Source organism: Haemaphysalis longicornis, unplaced genomic scaffold (genome assembly GCF_048455015.1).
Source record: "Haemaphysalis longicornis isolate Haplotype H1 unplaced genomic scaffold, Haemaphysalis longicornis Haplotype H1 scaffold_7, whole genome shotgun sequence".
Classification (NCBI taxonomy): domain Eukaryota; kingdom Metazoa; phylum Arthropoda; class Arachnida; order Ixodida; family Ixodidae; genus Haemaphysalis; species Haemaphysalis longicornis.
The window spans coordinates 62,648,693-62,668,790 of record NW_027526422.1 but is presented as its reverse complement, the minus strand read 5'-3'; the positions used below and the strand labels follow the sequence as shown (position 1 = coordinate 62,668,790).

At 48.9% G+C, this 20,098-nt stretch overlaps 1 protein-coding gene across 1 annotated transcript in view; it reads left to right on the top strand.

Moving 5' to 3' along the window:
- Window positions 1-10,664: 10,664 nt before the first annotated feature.
- Window positions 10,665-20,098, top strand: part of LOC144145804 (urease subunit alpha-like) — a 92,567-nt gene continuing 83,133 nt past the window's right edge. Inside the window, exon 1 of the mRNA XM_077677550.1 lies at window positions 10,665-10,818. Coding sequence (XP_077533676.1) covers window positions 10,780-10,818 — 39 coding nt within the window. The 5' untranslated portion in view covers window positions 10,665-10,779. The remainder of the gene's footprint in view (window positions 10,819-20,098) is intronic.

The following is a 20,098-nucleotide window of genomic DNA, read 5'->3' as shown; positions in this document are numbered from 1 at the left end:
ATGTGGGGCCAGCCTGCGCGGGGAAGATATATAGTTTGACCGCGCATTAGTGTCGTGTATGTTTTTAACAATGAGACCACACTATCTGCTGTGTTAACATGTGGCAAATTTCCACGCGCACGAAACAAACATTCCAAGGGTGAGCGTTATGCAATACTCCTCCACGAGTGATAAGCTTAACGTTAGGTAGCCATAACGACGTTGATTTGCCTATAACGTCGTGAAAAGCAACGTCGTCATGCTTGGGGTTTCGATTCACGTCGACGGACCTCAAAGCTTCACCGCAAAGCCTTATTGGAAAATCGTGGGCTTAACTCTTAGGCCTTACGCAAAGCCTTACGCAAAGGATTTGAGATTGTACGCATTTAAATCCTTGTGCGGAGCGGGGAAATGGCGTCTCTTCTGCCAAATGATCGAGAGACTTCCGCCATATCTTTCGGGGAGTGGGGGTGTGACAAGCGTGATCGTTGAAGGTGGGGTGTGTGAGTTCAAGCACTACCCTGCCCGCTACTTCATTTCCCTTTTGTTCTTCGTGTTCGGGATACCGGGTAACCGGGGTGAGCGTTAAGTGACATCTCCGCAGGCATGGTCTGCACTGCACCCTGATGGGGATTGCTATAAGACTCGCACGAACGAAATGAGAAATCCCGGGGTGTGAGCTACGCCACTATGCTCGGTGACAACTTAAGAACGGCACCGGAAGTTTCCGCTGTGCCTTATCACCGTAGCCGGATGTTTATCCGCGCGGGGCAAGTATAGGCGTTACTGGGAATATTTTGAACATGCCGTGAGCCGTTCCCGTGATTTTTTGGACCGAATATGCTTATAAGCGACTCCAGTGACGACAAACAAACTGCGTGAGACAAGGCAGGCGATATCACGTATTCATAGCAAACCCCTTTCAAAACGCGCGCGCACTGACGTCACGGGTCCGGCGCTTTGGCGGAGTGATAAACTACATGAGGTGGTGCCGTTCTTGAGTTGTAACCGAGTATAGTGAAATGATACCCTTACTATCACCTGCAGTGACGGGCTATATAGCTCGGGATATACGCAACAAAATATTCCTTCTCAGGGAGCCTTGATATCTCGCCTATTAATTAATTTACGTGCTTCGCGTCCCGCCCACACGCATCCATCTTGTTATTCGCGCAGCCAGTTTATTGTCTATAGCACACGTCACGTATCCTCTCTAACTCTACTTATTGCTGCACTCGGTTACAACTCAAGAACGGCACCACCTCATGCAGTGTATCACTCCGCCAAAACGCCGGACCCGTGACGTCAGTGCGCGCGCGTTTTGAAAGGGGGTTTGCTATGAATGCGTGATATCGTCTGCCTTGCCTCACGCAGTTTGTTTGTCGTCACTGGAGTCGTTTATAAGCATATTAAAGGGACACTGAAGTGAAATGTAAACATTGCGGGATTACTAGCGCGAATTGTAGTCCGGAGTCCCCAGGCCATGTTTCGACCACTCTAGACGCGTTTACGCGATTTTATTTAGTAGAAAAACTAATTCGAAAATGCTGTCCTCCTCTCTTTATGCTCGCCCATTTTCTGTGGCGTTTTCGTGTGACGTCAGGAGGGGATGAACTGGCAATTGGCTGCGCTACTGCACGGCTCCCCGGCCTTCAGACAGAGTCAGTCGGCCCAGCGTTTCGTCCGCCGGCCGCCGGCGGGTCGTCGCAATCAAGGTTAAAAAAAATTTCTTGGTCGCAATTCGTTCGCTTAGTTGAAACGAAGCCAGGACACGTTTGTGAATGGAAGAATGTGCCTTTCTTTACTTGGTTTGTTTGTACACTGTATCTAGCTCCAAGTCAAGGTCGCTTCACACAAGCGCTGCACAAGCGCACATGCGACGCTTCGCTGACTGGTACGCCAGTAGGAAAATATAAGGCCTCTTGAAGGCGGGAGAAGAGTGAGCGAAGTCGATATAGGTACTAAGGAAATAAAATCAACTGATATTTTAACCGTACAGCGTAAAACTAGGGCGCGGGAAGCACTTTTTTGCGCTGGGCGAACAAGCACAGCGGTCAGCAGCACGACTACGCATCTGCGAACGCTTTTCCGTCTACGAAATGCAATTGCTAGACGTGAGCTACTGTGGAAACTCGGGCGACGCTTACTGCACGAGCGCAGTACAACAAATAGTCACCTAAGCTGCTTGAAATGCCAAAACTAAATAAAAGTGTAAACCGGTTGTACAATATATACCCTTCACATCCCGCTCCGTGGCTCAGTTGTCTGGGGCGCTAGGTATGTCACCGCAAGTGTTTTGCAAGTCACGAGTTCGAATCCCCGTGGGTACGTGCTTTTTTTTTTGTAAGTTAACTTTTTTGTTTTCCGCCGATGTTTTCTATATTGAGTTCACCTTTTTTTGGGTCGCAACGTTCGTGGCTACACGAACTAGTTCACAAAACGCGCGCAGGCTGGCACTGGCGCGCTAGCGAGTTCTCGTTGGCGTGCTGTTGCCATAAGCACCGACGGCTTGCAGGCAGTGGGCACAGGCCAGAATGAACAGACCCTTGGCCTGGTGCGAACACGCTTTTTACGATACAGGCATGAGGGAGGCAAGCTCCAAATATGGGGGAAAAGCGCATGACATTTGGGCGTCTGCGGGTACGCGGGGTGCGTTCATGCACTGCGTAGGTCTCGGCTAGTGAATGCTACGACTACAAGCCGGCCTGGGAGGCTTATCTTGTGCATTTTACAGCCTAAAACATGGCAGAAGCGCGGTACGATGATTACTGATATATTGAGAATGCCCATCAAACAACGCCATTGGTTATGTTTTACAGAACCGAAACCGAAACTTGTTTGATTGCTAACCTTGGGCGTCGTCCAATCACGGCGCCCCTCCTCCCAACGTCACAGCCTTAGTTGGTGCGGCCGCCGCAAACCGCGCATGGTAGTTTTTCTTCTTTCGCGCTTTGTAAAATAATTACCGATTTGTCAACCGGATAAACGATGAAAAGTGTGCTAATTTGAGCCAGTCTACGCAGTGCAAGCAAAAACGGGAGCTTGACAAATTCACTTCAGTGTCCCTTTAAGTCCCAAAAAATCACGGGAACGGCTCACGCCATGTTCAAAATATTCCCAGTAACGCCCTACTTGCGCCGCGCGGAGAAACATCTGGCTACGGTGATAAGGCACAGCGGCAACTTCCGGGGCCGTTGTCACCGAGTACAGAAGCACTCACCCCTCCCCCCTTCCCGCCTCTCCATCTTTTTTTTTTTTTTTTTTTTGGGGGGGGGGGGCGATAAACCCTTCGCCTTATCTAAAACAACACACTGTCACAGCAAGCTTTCTTCGATAACGTTGTGCGAATTTGGTAGATTTTTATACATGTAAATGTGGGCAGAATTGCCTGAAAAACTAAACGTCTTCATAATAACAATGCGCGACGCTGGAGGATTAGCAGAAGGTCATTCCAGACTGAGAAGGTCGTTCCAGCCTAAAATATGACTCCCCTATATCTGCGAAAAGAAAAAAAAGGGGGAATAGGTTAGGTGAGTGATTCCTATGCAGTCGACTCCCGTTGCTACGAAGTCCACGGGGACCGCAAACAACTTCGCATAGACCAGACTTCTAATAAAACGAAATTACAAGAACCGCAGTGTTATTAGTCCGCAACACTTCTCCTTTATTTTTTTTGTTTGTTCAGAATCTTGACTTTAGTCGCCAAGTCGAGTGTACGACATGGATTTCCATGATAGTTGAGACTTATCCCTAAAATCGATGCCTGAAGAGTCCGCGACACAAACAGCTCACACGGCGCGCTGTGCGCAACAAAGGTATATGACCTGAAAAGAGAGGGATTGATACGATGTGGCGAGTCTGAAATGAACTGCCGTTTTATCGACTGTGCACTGGCAATGGTGCCGACATAGTGGAGAGCACCGCGGTGTTTTGGCGTTTAAGATTTTGAATTGTATCGAGAAATGACGGTCACCTCGATGCGTTTTATTCATAATAACTTCCAATTAACAGACATATTGGGTTTTAGCTTCCAACGAGCAGTTTTCATTGGACTGTACGTAGGATTGCCGGGTCCAGCACGTCACTTCTAATACACCAAAAATTCCAATTAAGCGACATTGAACTATCGAAAGTAGACTGTACATGGACATAGTCTTTGGTTTTGTAAACAGGCCGAGGTAAGAAAATAACTTATTATATCACAAGAAACAAACACCGTTGCAGCACTTAGAGAAATGTGTTTCCCATTCTTCTTTTCATGCCAGCCAAGATCTGCGCAGTATACTCGACGAACGCTTGCCGACATCAGACCCAGATTTAGCTTCATTTACTCATAGGAACACTAGTCCCCCGCTGTTACCGTATTGATTCCAACGATTGTTTATGCACCGCGCTAAACCAAAGTCCAATTGAAAAATAAATATGGGACGAGCTCTTTATAGGTTCTTAAGCCCGTTTCCGTTTTCGGAGTTCTGTTGAAACGCATCTATTAGCTTATGATGCTTTTTTAAGTGCTGCTGAGACACCCCCGCTTGCTTTACGCGCCCTTTTGAGACACCTCCGTTGCGTTGACACTTTATGGCATTTCGCCCACCGCACTGACACGAGGCCTAAAGCTCGCCACGCCACGCCACGCCACGCCACGCAGACCACGCGACGCTATCCTTTTGCATACGGCGCGCTAACGCACGGCCGGACTCGACTCCCTTTAGTCGAGTCCGGCCGTGACTTTCGTTTCGTTGCCTGCACCGGCTCTCTGCCGGTGACGTCATACTCTTAAAGGGGCCATGAAGACAAGTTTGGTTCATTCAAAAGATTGCCTCGTTAGAATCATACTGACACCACTTTTAACGTAAACTTCGCTCAAATAAGCTATATAATTAGGGAAAAAGGGAATGGCCATGCGACCCACTAGCTCATTTCCCACAACAGAACCTATGATGTCTTACCAGCCAGCTCTGCGATTAACGGAGGCCCGCAAAAGCAAACACAAATCAGGCAGAGCTTATAAGCTTGCCGAACGCGCTATTTGCGCTTAAATTTAGGGCACATTCTTTTTAAAGCAGTCAGAATGGTGGGGCAAACAGTGGAAGTTACGAAAGCACACGTAAACATATAGAAGTACCGATGCGCACTGCTGTTGGTACTGCGCGCACTATGCTTGGTTTAGCTGAACAGGACTGCGGTGCTTTGGGATTGTCTCAGACGACACTGACCTATTGGCGAAAGCAACGGTATCATACGTGACCATATTTGCCGAGCGAGCACTATGTTTCACGAAACGATTATTTTCTCGAACGAAAACAAGCCAGGTTTAAATACGGTCAAAAACAAACCAAAGGCAGAAAACGGCTTCCCGCGGCATAGTGGCGCCATCTACAAGGCTTCGGAATCGGCTGCAGAGCGGTCGGTTCGTGTGATGTCATTGCAGACCACGAAAACACACCATTTAGCGGGAAAATCGAAATTTTAACCTAAATTCATTAATTTCTCAGTGAATAAAACGTCTTTTGCATCCGGACAAGCGCTGGGGGCACTATAAAACACGAAATCTTTCCAATAACAGGAACTTGTATTTTGTCTTCATGGGCCCTTTAAACTGTACAGGCGCGCTGCTCCGCTCCGGAAGCTTCGCTCATTACTGCAATTAGACCGACCGGCTCCAGCCTCTTACGTTTACGCATAAAAAACTTTACCATCCCTTCTCAAAGAAAGATGAGAAAAGCGCGGTAGCTTCCTCACATCAAAACTGCGTCAAAAGTGCTTCAAAACTTTCGCTAAAGGTCCGTCCAACGTTCGCTGGAAAGTGCATCCAATCGATCGTCAAGCCTCAATCACCTAAATCACAAACGTAGAACAAACCCATGCGACGATATTTCGCACAGGCTTATAAGTAAATGCATCTACGAACGATCTAAACGTATACCGATATGCGGTTTATGAGACAAATGTCTACTATAGTACTGCTTCTTCATGATCAATGCGCGTGTTCTCTTATCTAGAAACCACCTCTTTTGTGCAATTTTCAAGTAACTGCTATGACGCAATGGAAGCCCGGATTCATGCATGCGCCATGTGTCCAGAGATGTTATCAGAGCTTTTAGGTCGACCAAGCGGTCAATGGGTAAATGCATTCGTTTTTTGGCAGGACGCCATCGGTGCCACTAAGAAAACTTTCGCTTTAATAATTGCTGCGTTGACATAGCGCTACAGCCCGCTGTGTAGTATAAAAGGCCGTGGTTCTATCGCAGGACAACAGCAAGGTGTACGGGTGTCGCTGTCACGGTTGCTATAGGACCCAAGATGAGACGTGGGTCGGGATACGTATCTTCGTTTTGGGTCATGGTAAACATCGTTTGGTGACGGGTTTCCCTCCAGCGTGAAAGATCCATTCATATTTTTACGAAATTTCAGCCGAAACGCCTGGTACTGCGTGACGCTAACAAGTAGTAGAATATATAACTGTCGCATTTTCAGCGCATTCAAGCCTTACTAGAACTCACTTCAAGGCCAGATACCCTTCGAAAAAGTTTACGAGAGCTTTCTCCATTATATTCGTAAGGGTAACCTCGCTCACTGCATCCAGGCAGCTCATTACTTTTCATTTAGACATTTCTATTCTTATCTTCCTTCTTATAGGGATTGGTTCAGGTGGGGCCGTATTCTTTATTTCCTCAATAAACCTTCCGTGGTATATAATCACCATCATGACAGCACAACTGCCTGATCCTATTCAGGTTGCGCACATCATTAAGTAAAATGGCGTTCCTTTCCGATATGGTTGTATGTGGCCGGAATGATACAGGGCTAGATGGAGAATGACGAGACACTATAGATGCCTGAATCCTTTAGAACAGACATTGTTAACTCTAGCTTATAGCCTATGCTTTAGATATTTTCGTTTTATTGAGATAGATAGATAGATAAATAGATAGATATAGATAGAAAGATATATATATATATATATATATATATATATATATATATATATATATAGAGAGAGAGAGAGAGAGAGAGAGAGAGAGAGAGAGAGCAAAACTTTATTTGCCGGACAGGCGCCTTGCCCCGTGAAAGGCATCCGTAGTCCGGGGTTCCTCGTCTTCGACTTGCTGTCACCAGGTTGAGTGATGTATCGGTTGTGCGCTGGCCAGGGTAGTCCTCCACTGCTTGAAGGAGTGGTTGGGAAGCGGGGGAGAGGAAAAGGAGGGTGAGGAGGTGTAAAGTTTAGTGGGAATAAACTATACGAGTGTTATCTTACTGTTGGTCCCCTTAGGAGTCCCTAGGATATGGCGGCCAGGCGGGCCTGGTGGACCAGCTGAAGATAGTCGGTTGGGTCTGGACTCGTTGGACCTCTTGAACAGAGGCGTGATCTGGCCAGCATGCCGGCTCAGTAGTCGGGGTTAGAAGAGGAACGGGGGGGGGGGGGGTGTTTGGGGGCAGTCCCAAACGATATTGTAGAGAGATCAGTGGTTGCGGGGTTCGGAGTAGGAAGGTGTGTGGACAGCGTGGAAAATGGTTGAAGGTTATTATTGGTTTGCAGACGCATGCAATCAATAACACGAAAAGATTAAAAATAAAGCTGATAAAACTGCTTGAAGAAATCGGCTCTGGTAATTGACAGAACGCAGCTGAGTGGGGAAGATATCAGGGTAGTAGGCGCTGTACCGACGGCGGTCGGCAAGCGTCCCTCAAGTGAGTCCCCTATACGGAGTCGGAGAAGCGAACACAATCCACGTAGCTAATGCCGCCATCTTGCTACCACAATTTCAGCCAGTAGACTCAGCCCCCTCAGTAGATGGACCCCCTTCCCCTTCCCTGTGCGACGAGTCCCTGCGCTGCACCAACCTTAGCCAATCCAGCACTGCGTAAGCCCTACTACTGCTGACACACGGCCAGCGCGCCATACGAGCCACACCCAATGAAAAATGCGGTCTCCTAAAGAGAGGCCTTGGCCGCCGAAGAAGCACTTGGCAACTACAGAAAACTATAAACCAAACAAAGGCTTCGCGACATCATAATCAAGCCCCGCGACTTAAGGAAACGGCGAGCAGGTTATCGAAGTACCAGGCTCGGCCGCGGGTACGGATACCGCACCTCAGAGCTCTTCCCTCGTCTGGTAGCGCGATGAAGTATAACAGCACTCAATGGGGAGGCCTGCAATGTAGGACGCAAGACAAGCCATGAGCTCCCCACAAAGTTTTCAATACGCAGAGGGAACGCTGACAATAGAGAGTTTTAGCATAGCGTGCTCCGTCCGCTAACGCTACGGCGGCGGGTAGCGGGGCGCGACTGGGGAGAGCAAATTCGTCACGGTGGGGTGGATTAGTTCCGCGCGGCCTGCCTTCGCCATGCCCGCTCTTTCCCTCCGCTGAGGGGCAACCTCCTCGCACTCCCCGCGCGCGCATGCGCAGTCCGCTCCCGCTACCCGCTAACCTTTGCGTAGCGTACGGGAGCCGCTATGCTAAAACTCTCTAATCTGTGGCGGTGCCAGCCAATACGTGGGCCTCTCCCCATTCCTAATACTCACCACCAGGGACGCAGCTAGAGGGGTTGGGGTTGGGGGTGGGGAAGGGGTATGGGGGTTCGAGCCCCCTCCGCAATTTTTTCCAGGCGACGTGCAAGCGTGGCTCAGTGTTTCTTTCGGCAAAACTCCTCTCTTCTGTAGCCGGAACAACAACAAACGTTTCGTGGAGACGGTGCCGACGCACGAAGGATAAGCAGGTCGATGCGATTCAGACAAGGCGGGAGCAAAAAAGAAACTCGCCAGAGCCAGTGCAACCCCTGGTCCCCTCACAACGGTGGAGGCACAAGCAGGCAGAAGCAGGCATATCAGCGGGGCCAACGGAGGCCCAGAGGGACAGAGAAAGCGGAAAAGAAAACAGTTCCGGAGTCGAAGCAAGACCCAGCAGAGAGAAGTGGAGGGCGCGTCCGACGAGCGGAGAGCTCATCCGAACGGCCATATATTCTGCCTCTTCAAATAAATTAAACCGGCGAGGGTTCAGTGCCGACGAAGGCGAAACCGTGGTGCGGAGGGCTCACTGATCCCGGAGAGCCGACCAGAGTGGCAAAACTAAGCGCTAAAAGAAAAAAAGAAAGAGAAAAGCAACAAAACTTTCATGTGAGGGAAGAGAATACAGAACCGACGCTTTGTCGCGCACGTTGTGGGCGCCGCATTGTTGAGAGGGAGGTACCCCGGAGAACGCCTGCGACAGCTTCGGACCTAGCGGACACCCAGAGACCAGGGCCAAAGCCACGCGCGAACGTCACTCAACGAGGTCGATGCGCAGACGATCGCTACACAGTGAGCTGCCTTCGGCGTAGTTGTCGAGAGAAGGCCGTCATCACGGCGAGCGAGGCGGCTGAGGGCGCTGTCGACGGCACTTTCGCCTCTCGCGGGGCTGTCCTCTTCGCGATGTGGAGAGGCGGCGGGCTTCGCGATCAAAGGCGCCGGGAGGAGTCTTTCATTGGATTTTGCCGCGGGCGAATGAATGCGGGCTTGTTGCGCGCGGCGTTGGAACCGACGACGACTGCGCGAAACGAAGTGGCGGTGAGTGAAGGCGGGGAAGAAAGAAGGCAAAACAATGATGGCTGTCGCGCGCGCGTGCGCGTTTGACCCTGGTAGGTGTTGGCCCGCTGGTGGACGCCCCTGAGCGTGCGCAGCGCGTTTCGCGGGATGGGGGAAAAATGCTCACCTTGGCATAGGACGCACCTGTTGCGCTGGGCGCCTTAATTAACCGGGCGTCAAGTCTGTCCGACCCTCAGTACTTCCGAGAGAGACAGATAAAGAGAGAGAGACATCTGGCAAGAGGTGCTGTCTCAATGTAAAAGAGAACACGACCTTCAGGAGGTAAAACTATTGCTTCGAAAGATCTCGTGGACAATAGAATAAGTACCCTGGTGAGGTAAATAAATGTCAAGCGGGTGCGACAGCAGCCGAACGGCCGGCGACAGCCCTCCTAGCGGTCGGGAGAAACTGCTTTGCAAGCAAGGTGCGTGTTACATCGGCGCCGTCAAGAATGAAAATAAAGGTGTGTAACCTAAAAAGACAGGGATACAGGAGAGCAGCAACGAAACGTGCTGGCCACGTACAAAAAAAAAAAAAAAACACACACACACACACACGAAAGGAAAGCAACGAAGTGAGAGCGACAGCAGCACGCACGTAGCAACACCTCCAAGATTTCTCTGAAAGTAGACGAAGGCAAGAGCGAGAAGGCAGAGCTCGGTCGGAGCGATTCCCACGGGGCCATGCTCACGTTAGCGTTGCTGTCGGCTCCTCTGAAACTGCGAAAACAAAGCAGCTGCTCTCTCTTTCTCTCTCTCTCTGTTTCCCTATTACAAACACACATCGAGATCGAAGTAAAAAACAAACAAACGTAGAATTGAAACTTGTGTTTGTATTTACCGCGCGCGACGAGACAAGTGGTGAGACAGAGAAATAAGAGCAACAGAACAGGAAAAAAAAACAGCACTAGTTATAGATCTGCATTAGAGATCAGAAAGTGAAAGCCAACTGAAACATAAAGTACCAGCTTGCAAGAAAAGAGAAATAACAGATGCCAACTGCAACAATCGTTGAGCTTATCGTTTGCAGATGGCGCCACCATACTGCACACGCCGTGGGAAAAACCAGATCGTTGGCGACCGGCGCGCCTCATCGCGTGCAGTTGAAGAAGCTCTCACTCGACTACAAGGTGTCGTCCGGAGAGCTTCGTTGCAGAAAAAAGAAAATGCCTTCCACAGTTCTGTCTGCTCGGGGACCTTCGGTGACATCAATATCAACGAACTTCCACTTATCGGATGCACGAGGCATGCACTCAAGGTACAAAAATCTGCACGGTGAGTCACCCAGAGCTTCGTTGTGGCAGCTAGTCTATGTGAATTACAAGTGAATTTATCCTTTGCGTTGACATGCCCGCGCACTGGAAACTGTGTGACTCTAGACACTATTGGTACGCCTAAAAATATTTTAGAGGCAAACTCGGGCCAGCTTAGCAATCGTGCGTAGTTTTGTACTCCGGAATCGAGTTCATTTGCTCGAAATGTATTTCCGAGGCCCCGGAGCAACGCAGATTCGTGCAGTGCGCACGCGGTAGTGCGCGTGGTACCCGGCAAATGCATCGTCTTTTTTGTTTTCTGTCGCTACAAGGGTCCCGAAACACTAATGCAATAAGCGGATGCAGTGCTTGATGGCGCGAGATGACAGTGTATAACTCTCGCGCGACCGTAGAAATTTTCTGATAGGAAGAATGGTCGCGCTGCGAATTGTGACAAGCGCTTGAATGCCGTGACAAAAGCGACTGCTGGGAGCTGCGCGGCCGCCTAATCTTTCACCGATCATTGTAACTTAGCCGGCGTCAAGGGAATGCCAAAGCACTTCCCAAACGCATGAGAAGAGCGCCAATATTTTCTTGAAAGACGGAGTTGTCGGAATACCAAGCAATGTTTTTTTGTCCGCGCATGCGGGGTGTGTGGCAGACACCGATTGCTTCGGGCGCGCTGTTTTTGTACGGGAAATGGGGACGCATGCGCAGTTGACTCCTATGATCGGCACTGATGATGATGATGTCATCGTTGCTCTCGATGCGGCAGCGATGATGATACGAAAGTTTCTACGCATAGAAATGTTGGCGCTTACATTGTACTCCAGTTAACATGCGATAAATTTGCCAGTGGTCTGATGCCTGCTGCCTACCGCAATTGATACTGTTCAGCAATGATCACTTCTACGTGAGTATAGCGGCTGTTTTAACGCGCGGAATGGACGGTTACCGTTGTGTTGCCATTGACTTAAATGGGTCAAAAAGGCAATATACAATATAAAGTCTTAGCAAATTGCAGGGCAGTGCTTGCATTTGCGTAATGTTCTGAAAAATTAACGGCTTTGCACTGATCGAAGATTCACTACAGACGCTTGTCATATATTGTATTAGGAAAGCAACATTAAATGTATTAATTCTAATGAGTGCACGGGTAGACATAAATGCAAATCATTCAATGATATTGACTTGGGTGCACGCGTAGTCTGGTCCGATTTTAGTGACATCGGATGCAGGTATTGTAGATAGTGCTGTGGTATCAGTTATTTAAGTCTGATTATATCGAGGTTACTGATGAAACCATTAACGCTTAACTTTTCAACTTCAGTCAGATTTGTGCGAAGTGACCGGCATGGTTACAGTGTTGCGAGCAAAGTTTTTCAGTCAGCACAAATTTTCTGTTACGACTGCACCACTCTTGACTTTTTTGTTCCTTGTTTCTTTTCAAATCTTACAGCGCAAGGAAATGTCAGATTTGATCGCAGCCTTACAAAACGAAGTCAAACACCACTCGGTTACAAAACCATGGAATAGCAAATGTACTTGCTAAGTTGCAGCCGTGGTAAAACTTGTCTCCGCAGTTTTCCAATTAAATAATTACGTAAACGGGGCCCGAATAACCACGCATTTTTTTCGTTGAATAAATCTCATATTACTTCTCGACGCTCGATATTGGAGGTTATGAAAGGCACGGATAAATTGGCGTTTTTTTTTTAACATTTAGGTTCTGTTTTTTTGGTAATACAATTTATTTTTGGCTTGGAACGGCCCACGTTGCAAGCGCGAAACGCGAGAGCGCATGCAGTGCGAAGAGCCAAACGTGGGCTCAAGCTATTACTTTCCGCGGAGTGTTGCGTAGTAAAAGGGCAGTATTGACTGTATTTACTAACTTATTACGAACTTTACTACACCGCAGAACGGTACGTGGGTTTTGGACCATAAGTGTTATCGTCACTAGTCTAGACCGTGCAGTTAGTAACTGCTGCTTGTTTGATACTAAAATTCATCGATACTAACAAAATTACATGACTTATTGGACATTTCCCACATTTCTCACTCCACCTCATGATTAAAAAGTTTCTGCAAACCCACATGCTCACTTGTATATACCCACATTAAAATGTATAATTCCAAAATTATCGCTAAAATATTGTATTTTTGCGACAAGCCCACCGACTCCGTCAGAGGTTTTTCCGCTGCTGGCTATAAAAGCAACAAGAGCAGATGTCTTTCTAAGGAAACTAAGTTATTCTCGCTCTCCCCGTGCATCCCGTTGGTTTTCTTGCTCAATTTATTTGGCCCGAACCTGGGACAGGTGGCGCTGCTGGCGCCGGTCAACAGTGCCGCCCGCGGACGAAATGCGCAAACATGGACGGGACATGCCATGGCTTTTCCATGTTCAACACGCCTGTTTCCGTGTTGTTTAAATGTGCAACCGCTCGCAGCCTGTCATGATTTCAGTCATGTGGTAATAATTGGCCCGTATTCACGTCCCCTTACCGATGCCGCGTGACCACGCTTAGCAGCCTTTATTGGCGTTGCTCGTATTCAGAGGCCGCTTTTGGGATTGGTAGCGACGACTAAACACGCACGACATGCTCACGAGGTTCATTGACATGGATATGTCAATGAACCTCGATCTTCAAGCGGCGATACGTGTGAACGCCTCGCCGGACTAAGAAAACCGCGACCAAAGCACGCTTCAAAGCGATGCAGCAGCCTCGATGCAACAAGCGCTGTCCGCAGGAGATCGTTTTTTTCTTTTGATTTTGACGCGCAGAAGTCCATCCAACCCACCAAACCTGGTATCGTGCACGATACCCCGTGATGTTAGGTGAAGGAACCGTCATTTGTGCAGTTTTCAGCGAACCGGTGCATTCAAAGGAATGTCGTCTGCGCCGCTACAGTACAGTACAACGGTCCCACCACCCGCATGCAAACAACGGGAAAACCAACGCAAGGCTTTCTTTATCGTTACCAAAAGAAATCCCATACAGGCTAAGGTAGTAGCTTATAACAATATCTTTGCGAAGAGAGCGAGCGAGAGAGAGAGAGAGAGAGAGAGAGAGAGAGAGAGAGAGAGAGAGAGAGAGAGAGAGAGAGAGAGAGAGAGAGAGAGAGAGAGAGAGAGAGAGAGAGAGAGAGAACAATCTTTAATCAAGTCTGGCGGTGTTAGCTGGGCTAAAATGCCTAACTTGCTATGCCAGTTGATGACGTGATAAAGGTGATGGCGATGATGTTCAAGTACTTGATGCGCACAGAGACGGCGAGCTATTCACAGCGACTGGTCTAGACCTGTGTGTTGCAGGTACTCTATGAGAGCTTTTGTAGCCCGTAAAGCACGTTTGGGACAAGCCCATGGTCCTAAAACGTCCTTTAGCTGCATGTCCACGGAAAGCGGCAGTTCCAAAGCCACTGCGAGGGACACTCTTTGAGCACTGAATCAAGCGCATTCACAAAGCAGGTGCTGCAGGGTTTCGCGCACATCACAGTGTGGGCAGAGTGGTGACGTAGCCTGTTTTATCATAAAGAGGAAGTTTCGCATCTATGCGACGTTCAACCGCATGCGATGTAGAATTGCTTCTACTCGCTTGGAAAGTCCTGGTGGCATTTTAAATTTGCAGTTGGGATCGATGAAAGATAGCGGCGCGTAATGACGTGATACGTCATCCCAGGCTGCACGCTGCATGTTCCATGCCACGCTGCATGCAAGTACAGATGCATCTTTCCTGGAGAATGGTATAGCTATTGCCGATGCACGATGCTTATGCGCAACGGATGCAGCAATGTCCGCCTTCACATTGCCAGTTATCCCACAATGGGCTGGAATCCACTGAACTACAATGTAATGGTGCGCTTGCAAAGCTTGAAGATGTAAAGCGTGTATGTCAGACACAAGCTGGTCTTTTGGAAAAGACGCTAGACATTGTAGGCCAGCCCTTGAGTCTGTGAAGAACACTCATTACGCTATGGGACGGAACGTAGGAATAATTTTTATTGATTTTGTTGGGTCATCAGCAATACACACATGACAAATTTATTCCACATGGGAATGCCACTAAATTTTGTCCGCACGCTGCACCGCGTTCCATACACACAATGCGTGAGTAAAGAGAAAGAACGCAGTAAAATCTTCAATATAAAGCAATTGTTACGCTGCATGCGAAAAAAAAAAGCATTAAACACGACCGTTGCCCTCATGAGTTAAAGGCATAAAATTAAGTGATAGAGCTAGCGTGGACAGACAACACTTCAAAGCAACACAAAAGCTTCCGATTTTACCGTTAACCAGCCTGAACGTTCGCATAAGTCCAAATATTCCAAGCATTGACGAGCTCAGAATAGGCTGTCACAAGACGGCTATTTTCACAGCAACCACCACACCCACGGCACTGAATCCGAACACCGGGCAAAGGGTAAAAGTTCTTCTTCCGCACTAAATTCTTTGTTGGCTTACAGTTGTTTTAGACGGACGGACCTGCGTCAGAAGGTACGCGTTTGCCGCAACGATCATTGCCTCAAAGAACTCGCTCTGAGTGCCAGCAAAAAGCACACCCTGAAGAAACAGGGTAACACGTAACACCTTAACAAAAATGGCAATGGGGCTGCTAAACGTGACCGCATAAAAAAAAAAAAAATGCCCTCATGACTCTAACGGCCGGGCCCGCACCGCTCCGTCTACTTGCGCCTGCAAAATTGGATATATTTTCTCGTTGGATGTAATGACAGGTTGTATGTCCTGACACGGTGAATGTAACGGCACGAAATTGGATGTTTCTGCTCGTTGGATTTAATGGCAAGATGGATGTGTTGGCCCCAAGCGGTCATTGAGTGCCTGTAGGCCGGTATCGCGTCCCCTCTATCCAAAGATCGACTCGCCCTCGGTCTCCAAAACCAAGCAAAAACACTGGCTCATTTCACAAACTCCAGGGTACTGCGGTTAGGTCGTGCTAGATGTGGAGAGAGAGAGAGAGAGAGAGAGAGAGAGAGAGAGAGAGAGAGAGAGAGAGAGAGAGAGAGAGAGAGAGAGAGAGAGAGAGAGAGAGAGAGAGAGAGAGAGAGAGAGAGAGAGAAGGGCACGATGAGATCCAGTGGTCAAGTCTTCGCCGTCTTCTTTTAGATGAGACTGCATCTCATTCACTCGCCTTGTCCCTCCATAGGGCGTTGTTGTCCGTCCACACCCCTCCCCGTACACTATAAAAAATTAATAGTTAGCGGTGCCCGGTTTCGATCCCACGACCCTGTGGGCGGAACGCGAGGTACATGGTGCTCTTCCCACTGCGCCACAAAACCGAGATCGGATCAAATGCTACGAACGCGCCTTATATCCTTGACTCATTCAAACTACGTCAAGATGCTACTGATACAACGCATGGTGGGGCAATGATTAACACTTGCAATAAAAGAAAAGAAGCTCCCACTTACAGCAACAATGATGGATTAAAGGTCGTTGCGACAGCGAAGCCCCAAGCGTACCACATAGAGAGATTGACCGAGATCGACCAATAAAACATAATAATAATCATAAAACATAATAATCATACGCGTTCCCGACACGTTTCACGCGATTTCAGAATCAATACAACGGAAACACCAAGTGAACCCCACGATGCGTGGCATCTACACAGGGTTCCCCTCGCGGGGAGGTGGGCGCAATTTTTTTTATGGCGAACTTTTTCCCGCCCTCTGCAAACGCCGGTTTGTCGCGGCGACGGAGGGAGGAAAAATAAAAAATAAAAATACAAAGTGTTCACCGCCGCTGGAGCCAAGCAAGCATCGATTCAGCGCATTGCGCATTTCCGTGCACGTGCAAAAACGCTCCTCTAACAATAGGAGAGATTATCAATCGCCAACCCAGAACTTCCATTTTCGGCCGCTACGGCAAAAAAAAAAAAAAAAAAGGCATCTCGCCCAGTATCTCGACGACTATACTCGGTTACAACTCAAGAACAGCACCACCTCAGTGTATCACTCCGCCAAACCGCCGGACCCGTGACGTCTGTGCGCGCGCGTTTTGAAAGGGGTTTGCTATGACTGCGTGATATCGTCTGCCTTGTCTCACGCAGTTTGTTTGCCATCAGTGGAGTCGTTTATAAGCATATTAAGTCCAAAAAATCACGGGAACGGCTCACACCATGCTCCAAATATTCCCAGTAACACCCTACTTGCGCCGCGCGGAGAAACATCCGGCTACGGTGATAAGGCACCGCGGCAACTTCCGGTGCCGTTCTTAAGTTGTCACCGAGTAGTATCTCTGGGCAAACTCCAGGTTTGGGTCTTTATAAGTGTGATGTTTGTGCGTTGAATGTGTCTATGTCGTGCTGCGCGCTCAGCCAATCCACGTTGTCACGCCTAGCTGCGCTGCCCACACCCTTACTTTAGGGTGTTTACAAGCGCAGCCTTTCTTAATCCTGACATCCTTCTTTAGATAAAACACCTTTTAAAGGTGTGTGTGCCTTGGGACAAGATTTTTGCGCCATTTTCGGCCAACAAGTGTGTAAAAAAGATCAGGTGTGTAAAAGACACCTGCTTAACGTCACGCTGTTTACTATAGGTTATGCCTGACAAGTTTGTAAAACCATGTATCTATTCACTGGGACATTCCTGCTGAACGTACTGGTGCCTACTACCTGCTTCAGTTAGTAAAATTACTAGAGCTACATTTGTACCTCCAGTTACTAAGTACCTAGTGGGTGCTGTGACAAATAACTAATTAGTGTTCTGTTAATAAATGCACCACTCTTTTTCTTAAGAGTGTATATATAATACATAACATCTTATATTGCCCCGAAGTATGTCTTGGGATTCGCTCGTTAACAGCGCATGGCCGCAGTTACCCCGGGTTTCAAGCTTAACGCCTGTTGCTCCTTATGTTGTATGCCGCGCCGAGAAATCTTATTTGATAAGGAAAGGGCATTACCTTGTCTTTACTAACCTGTGTGTTCTTGTCATATCGGCTATCTTCTCTGTCTAATTGGACGGTTCTGGAAAGCAGAGCGTTCTGGGATAAATGCACGCAGAGAAAACGCCGCGACATTCAATTCCCCCACGCTCAAATTCGCAAATTTTGGTTGTATTACGCGCCGAAGCGACATCTGGGCTATGAGGAGCGCCGTAGAGAATGGCTCAGGATTAATTTTGACCACCTGGGTATCTTTAACGTGCGCCAAAATGTCGATGCGCGGGCGTTTTCGTTTTAACGGAGCTTGCTATATCTCCAGGTGCAAACCCAGGAAACGCCTGGTAGCGTTCCCTCTGGACTTCAAATTCAGCGAAGGTTAAGCGAGCGTTACGTGCACTTTTGTGGCGCCGACGGAAGCGTACCTCCTTGCGAGAGCAGCGCGTCTCTTCTTTCGGTAGCGAAATACTTTGCAGAACACTTTGTGAAAGAAGAATGCATTTGGAGCTTCGTTTCACGTTGTGACTCGTATTGTGGTTTAAAAAAAATCGCATGATAATTAATATACTCCATAATGTGAAATCTGTGCGCAGCGTGAGATGCAGTCTCCTCGGTCATGGCGCACATCTGCTGCGTCTCAGGAAGTGATCGCGCGATCAGCGAACGCGCGGCGGCGCGCTCTACTCTGCCGTTATCTCGCAGCGCTTCGCTGCCGCCGAGCACGTTGTTGCAAATCGTGTTTGAACCTCCCGCGCAAATGTCAAGTGGTTCGGACGAACCACAAACGGATTGATGATTGATTGTGGGGTTTAACGCGCCGAAGCAACGCAGGCGATGAGGCGCGCCGTAGTGGAGGGCTCCGGATTAATTTTGACCACCTGGGGATCTTTATCGCGCGCCGAAATCTCGTACACACGGGTGCTTTAGCTTTTCGCCTCCATCAGAAAAGCGGCCGCCGCGGCCGGGAATCGAACCCGTGACCTCGTGCTCAGCAGCGCAACGCCTTAGCCACTGAGCCACCGCGGCGGGTAACCACAAACGGAGGAGAAGTGCCTGTCGTAAGTGTGAGGGGGAGGTAGAAATACATACTAGCTGAGCCGTGGCGACGCTCTGGGAGAAGACGCCTTAGCAGTGCATGCCTCCCTCCCCCTCACACTTACGGCAGGCGCTGCTTCTCCGTTTCCTTTCTGCCTGGGGTGGCTCATCCGCGCGCTCGGTTACGCGGACACCGCCGCCTTCGCCGCCGCGACACCTCCGTACCTGGCGCTAAAGTGTTGCTCACTGAAATGATGTAGTACATGGAAACGCGCGATACAGGAAAGGCGACAGGGCGGGTGCGTACCTCAATTGAATTCACGAACGATGACACCAGGGCTGCTGTGTAGAACAATTATTTTTTTTTCGTTTCAGAAGAACACTTGCGAAAGGTTTACAATGGTGTGGCAAATCTTTAGCGTGCGCCGGCCCGCCGACCGTCCTTACTTATTTTTATGTAGCCTGCTTTTGTCGCGAATAACAACCGCGTCACCTTCAACCAAGCACCCTGCGCCGTTCCCAAGGCTGATCGCACTCACTCATCGGGGAGAAAACTGCGAAGGGTAAAAACAAAAGTATGCATTAACGTGTTCCACATGGCAAGCGATGACCGCCGCTTCCCTTAGTACGATGAGCGCGTTATCCGGCAACTTTTGCTGATTAATCGTTTTCTCGATAGAACCCTCCAACAGAACGTAACCAGGGCATTGCTTACTGCCAGCACCTTCCACCGTTTCCGGCAACCAGTCATTTCCGTTTACATCGGGGTCAGCGCGTACCCAATTGCTTCGCACGGCGTATAGAGGATGAGAATCCGATTTGAAAGACACATCCGCACACTGTTTCGTCACTCCGTCGCCAGGGGCGTCTGTGTTCGATTCGATCGCGGACAACGTAGGCCTGTCGCATCGGTCGCGTCCCGCAGAGCTTGGCACTCCCGCGGATTTGTACCGCAAAAGTATAGAAGTCATGGTCCCGTTCACCTTCGCCATTTTATTTCGCCTCGAAGCGCACGCCAAACGCTTATGCTTGCAGCAGTTTCCGCAAGTCTCTCTTTCCATGCTGGACATCTTTTAGATGGGTGGAAGCTCTTGCAAAACGAAAACTATGTGCTCGTTTCGTGATGACCATGAAAAACATGTTTCGGTATGTCGTCTAGCAACCAGTTGCAAAACGTGCTCGGATGGGAGGCCTCATCTTGCAGCGTGACTCGCCCCTGTTTTCCTATTGCGCCAGCCTTTGTGGTGTGTTCTTCATTCTTCCAGGACTGTCGGACGATCGCAAGCCTAGCGGCCTTACAAAAAATTAACTGTGTTTGAAAGGCTCAGATCTTTTTCTCTTAACAGGCTGGCTCTTATCTGTTTGT